Source organism: Botrytis porri (assembly GCF_014898465.1).
Source record: "Botrytis porri strain MUCL 3234 chromosome Unknown BPOR_008, whole genome shotgun sequence".
Lineage (NCBI taxonomy): Eukaryota > Fungi > Ascomycota > Leotiomycetes > Helotiales > Sclerotiniaceae > Botrytis > Botrytis porri.
Window position 1 is genome coordinate 984,396 of NW_024066082.1, and position 6,000 is coordinate 990,395.

General features: G+C 43.8%; 1 protein-coding gene across 1 annotated transcript; it reads left to right on the plus strand.

Moving 5' to 3' along the window:
- Positions 1 to 2,403: 2,403 nt before the first annotated feature.
- On the plus strand, positions 2,404 to 4,755 carry EAF01_006415 (uncharacterized protein; the record flags this gene model as incomplete). The annotated part of the gene is made up of 1 exon (XM_038914669.1): positions 2,404 to 4,755. The coding sequence occupies one exon, from the start codon at positions 2,404 to 2,406 to the stop codon at positions 4,753 to 4,755; it is 2,352 nt and encodes a 783-aa protein (XP_038769624.1).
- Between the last annotated feature and the right edge of the window lie 1,245 nt (positions 4,756 to 6,000).

Here is a 6,000-nt window from a genome sequence, read left to right on the forward strand (position 1 = left end):
TGAACCCTCAGAAGCCCTAACATCATTATAGATGGATACGAGCACGGGTATAGGTAGACTAAAAATCCTAAGTGTAAATTTTATGCCATGCATCAAACAGCTGTACAAAAACCGACCGGGACCTCATGCATGCATGAACATTGAAATGTTTCCCTCCAGCTACATTGGTAGATTCCTAGGTACCTACTACCTAGTAATACATTGATCGCCCAGCCGGGTTCTTCAGGTCCCTGACTCCCTGGACGTTAATAAGGTTCGTTCTAGATTCAGAAGAAAAACACAATTAGCGTACACTCTGACTCTTATTTTTTTCCCTCTGCCTCTCTTGTTTCGTCTCATTGCCCGAGTTGGTCCTCCCTCACGAGCTTTCATACATGATGCATCTGATGAAATGTCATCGATTCTTGATCTCGTACCTGATTTGTGGATTTAAGTTTGGGGAGATGTGGATTCTTGGGTTTGAATTGTGGATTCAAAGGGTGTCCACTGTCAAGAGTCAAGGTCAAGACTCGAGACTCAAGTTTTTTCCGAAGAACATTGGTTCATCTCGTAACTCGCAACTAGAGTTTGAAGATTTGAAGCCAATGATTGAATGATGTGACGACCTACTACATAAGATAGCGAGGTAGTGTAGTTGAGGGAGGAAGAATAGTGAGTAATGAGTATTGTATTAAAGGGAAAGTTGAGGCATTCTCCGTCTCGCACCGTACCGTAGACTTGTAGTAGCGTGCGCTTGTAGAACTTAGATGATCGATCCGGATGTGTTAGTTGGTGTTGTGGCAATTGTAATCAGGAGTCTTGGTATGTGCTGAGTGCTGATACCTGAGTAGTCTGATAGATCGAGTTGAAATGAAGGAGGGAACGAGAGGAAGAGATACAAGATGTATTGCAATGTATTGAATACCTACTTCCTACATGCATACATACATACATACAGACAGACAGCCAGGCAGACATAGATACATACGATGTGCTTCGCTAGTAAACACTTTACCTGGTAGCTACATGACTAATGTAGCTAAAGTTACGAGTGTATACAATCTACTCCGTACATATACATCACAGCTTAATAAACATATTGCAGGAGAAACAAGAAACGAAGGAGGGGCTGAATGATTATTATTAGGGAGGTCAGAATCGTCAGATCAACGAGGTCTATTTTATTTTTTAGTCAATCCATCATCCCTTGGGTCTGTTTTTACTTTATTTTTACCAATTTACCTCTTCTTGTTATAACCTTGAATCCATATTGGACGAGATCTTATTAAGGGAACACAATCAATGAATCGATCAATCAATCGAATCAGCCACACCACACACACACATACACACCTAGGTAGCCAGACCAGACCAGGCCTTGTCGACCATAGGTATACACACGATACACACACACACACACAAATATCTATTCCCCAATCCATATTCATCCTCATCATCCTCATCATCTCATCCATTCACCCATCTCCATCATCTACCAAGAAAGAGAAAAGAGAAAGAAACAGAAAAAGAAAAACAAGAACAACCCTTGGAAAATTCACTCTCTCGTACCCTCACTCTCCCACACACATATCACAGCATATCTACTCCACTCGCTCGTACACTTAACACCCACCTGGGCACACATACCAAAAGCAACCAACCAACCATATCTTCTCATTTCAATTTCATCTTCTTTCTCCCTTACTTTCGCAATTAAAAGAATTCCCAATTTCAAATACCATTCACATCTCACAACGCCAACTACATTCCCTCAGGATCCCAAATTCCCAGAATTCATCTCAGAAAGAGAAAGTTCTCGACCATTTCGATCAATTCATCTCCATCCCCATCCCCATCTTTCGTCTTGCCTGTCTGGCCAAACGCTCTTAATATCCGATTCTGCTCAAATGACACCAGAATAATCCTTTCAAATCATTCACAACCACACCAACCAAACCAAACCAAACCAAACCAAACAAAAAAAACTCAAAAGCAGAACCTCCGTATACAGACACTACTTGAATGAACGTCATGCGAGCGAAAACGCGATCCACTTTCACAAAACAATTTTCTATTTATTAACTTGCGACAAGGAAGGACCTCGTGGGGTTTTAAACGTTTTATCTGTCAGTCGCTTGCTCAGTGCTCAGTGCTCACACACATTAACTCGGTCGAGATTCAATTTGATGGCCATGATCAACGCGTGCAGGTACTAGATTGAAACCTTGGAGCTCCGTGAAGGGTTTGAGCGGGTTTGGACACAACATATATTACAGCTCAGTGCCAACCTCGTAATATTGAGAGGGGCATAAATTTTATCTTACACACATCGATGGAAAGATGGGTTTGTGGCCGTTCCGTTGGAAAAGTACTCGCAGAGCGTCGCGCAGTGGGGCAAGCACTTCTCGCTCCGAACACTCAACCATGCACGATGCTGGCACACAGCGGGACCCTGGAAGGCATGATGGATCCGAATTAAACCCTTTATCAGTCATTGAGAGAAGAAGAAGCCGGAGGGACTCTCAAAGGAGAAGAAAATCTTCGAGGGATACGCAAAAGTTACAGAAGCCTGAAAGGCAAAGGACTTATAGTTTTTCTCCCGGTCGAAACGATAGCATTCGCGTGCCTAGAGACGTGCATAGACCCTCGGTTCCTCCTTTACCTGCACATGGTCGAGACGGAAGAGACACCACAATTGGACTTACAGATCAAGAGGCCGAGGGGTTAAACGATTGGCAGAGGGTGCCAACATTACATAAAAGAGGTACTGCAGAACTTTCAAGGCGGAAGTCGAGTAAAAAGCGCAAGGAAGAATTTAATAGGGAAGAGGAAATTAAAGCAATGGTTTCTTTCATGCCTAGCAGACCGGCTACAGATGCATCATCATCTGGTCGTCCCATGAAGAGGGATAGCAAGAGAATGCGGACTGGATTGAAAGGGAATTTACAAAACCCGCGCTCCGATATTTCACTGCCAACGGTAGAATCGATGCGTTCTTCAGTATCTTCGAATTCCGAGCATCAAACTTCATGGAGAATATCTGCATTGGATGCGTTGGCACCACGCCCTACCATTCGACATTCCGAAAACCCTCGATACGCGCCTGGCGTAACCGGTTTTGGTTCAGATAGATCCGACTCGCAAAAACGACGTATCTTGGATCGCATACATATTCCGGAAGAAGTTCTAAAAGCCAATAAGAGAATTGATGAACTTGCCGATGATCTAGACGCTCGAGAGCTTCGGGAGCTCATGGAAAGAGACCAGAAGAGGCGAGAAAGAAAGAAGGTCGATGAGAAGCTGAAGGCAGAGAGAAGGTTAGCAAGAAAGCAAGAGAAACAACAAGCCGAAGAAGCAGCTGCAGCTCGATACGGTACACCACCACCGGATAACATGGAGAGGGGGGTTCTAGGAAGAGAGGTAGTAGGCTTGGGCATTGGAACTTCCGCGGTAACCACGTCAAGCAAGAGGAGAGGATCAGATACCTGGGATTCTGGAAGAGGAAAGCGACCTGCGGATGCCTTTCTCAAAGATTCTCCTGCGCACGAAACTCCATTCGTCGATGAGAACCCAACCTCTTCTTCAGAACGTTCCGTACCATTCTTAGGAGCTGCGCAGGTTGGTACTATCGGCAAAGCTAATGTTTCACTACCTGCTTCACCAAAGAGCCATCTTCGAGGGCCATCGAATAGTTCGCACGTGGTAAACCTAGATAAATCCAGGACACCTTCTCCATCTAAAAAACAGCGAGTGGAGGCAGAACCTGCCAAGCAGCCTGTAGAAGCCAAAACTTCTCAATCGTGGACATCGTTCTTTAGACGAAACAAGAGACTTAGCAGGACTTCCACACCATCCTTCTCGAACACTTCACGGGAAACAGTGCAGACCGGGCCACCACCACATTTGGGATATACGCCAATGGTTAGGCAAACATCAAACATCCCCAAAAGAACGATGTCAAAGTTTAGAGAAGATTTACCCGAACTTCCAGCTTCACCACCGGACTCTCGACTACAATCTCCTGAGACTGATGTCGTACCACCAATACGAACTGCTTATCCAGAGAAGAGAGGTAGTTTACGAAGATCTTTGGAGGAGCAACGCAGATACGATACTCCAATCAGTGTCGTGCGTTTACGGGATAGCACACCTACAAGTGGTCACAGATCAACAGATGTACCTTCACCCGAACAACCTACCCTTATCTCCCAATCTCTTGCATCAATAGATTCCGAAGGATCATGGCTTTCTGGAAAGAAAACAGCTTCAAAACGGGGATCTGCACAGATGATATTGTCACCATTACGCGATTCTGCTAGCTCTTTACAACAACGCTACAAAGAATTATCAGAATCTTCAGAAGAACTTGGAATTGCTGAAGACGAATACTTCAGCCGTATTACACCGGGGCCCGAGGAAGAAATCATGATGAAACGTCAATCTACCGGTCTTCCCATGGCTTCTAGTGATGAGGAAGATGGAGCTAGCATTAAAGAAAATCCATCTCCAGAAGAGAAGACAAAATGGGGAGCTGTGGCAAGACATGCTACTGTAATTCACCGTGAACGAGCCAAATCTCGCGAAGGACTTTTGGATGAGGCTGCTGAAGATTCCCCAGGCTACCGAAGAAGTATTAGCTATCAGGCTGAATTCGTCAACGAGGATAGTCCTGGTATCAGCAGAGCTACAAGTGTTGACTTTGGACATGTTAGAAGAATCAGTGCTGGTAGCGCGAGACTTCTTGACATGAAACCAAGAGCTTCTGGGGAGGCATGAAGGACTAGTGTGAGTCATGATGACTCGTAAAGTCGAAGTGGTGGAAAGATGAAGATTTTCGAGGGCAATGACAGAACGAAACGAGCACCACATTCTTTTAATTATTTTATTACAACATTTTTGTCACTATCGACACTCACGCTCATTGCAACTTTTCTTTTGTCAGCATTCGCTCCTTAACAAACATTTCCTTATGAAAAGGCTCGAATCGACCTAAAAATACTAAACAAAGCTTCGTCTCGATCATTGTCATTGTCCATGATATCTTTACTCTATACATCAACTATCGACTTCTCATCAATTTAATCGCATTACTCCACAATCACTATTTCACGGATTAACGACAAAAATATTTCTTTATTTCTTTTGCTTTCTTTTCGGTTTCATAATGAATTGATATCCCCACTAGCACATAGATGTTTCTGCCTTTTTTTGCTTTTTGATTTTTTTCGAATCAATACCCCAACATGTATTTGAAATAGGGGACCGAAAAAAGAAATCGGGGTATCGTTGGGGGGGTGGAAAATTATGACGGCGTCATTCCTTTTTTTTACAGGATCTTGGGGAGGGTTTTTGGGCGAAGGAGGAAATGGAAGGGGAGGAAAAATATGTAATATTACTTCTTGAGTGGAAGAGATACCCGGGGATAAGAAAGATGAGAGGGAGGGGAGGAGAGAGCAGGGCTCTTAAGGATTGGGCATTTGAGGAAGATTATAGTGTTTAGTAATAGTGAGCTATTTAGCTTCTTCGTTTTTGAAACTTTGTTTTCTCTTCTGGTTGATTGATTTCTTGAGGTATGGATGAGGTGAGACGAGTGAGAATTGAAAAAGATATATCAGATTCCAACTTTTGATGCGAGATCCGGGATCGGGGATTGGGACCTGAGAACGTTGTACGAGGCGGGGGAGGAAGGAGTCAAGAAGAGGAGGGCGAGAATTGAGATGAGATGGTTGTAATTATGATTGTATTATATTATATGATATCTGTGCTCGCTTTTGTGAAGTGTGAACTTGCTTTTGGTATTTGTGTTTGTATTTGATGGTCTGGAGGGAGGGAAGTTGTAGGGTTAGGGAGTATGTACAAAGAGAATGAATCAATGGTAGGTAAGGGTTTCAGCTGATGTTTTCTTTTGGGTGTGTGTTGATGTATGCATGTGCATGTGCATATAAACTCATAGAATGGGATGAGATGGGATCACCATCCGGGAGAAGCGAGATGGGATGGGGTGTATGAGATAGTGATAGT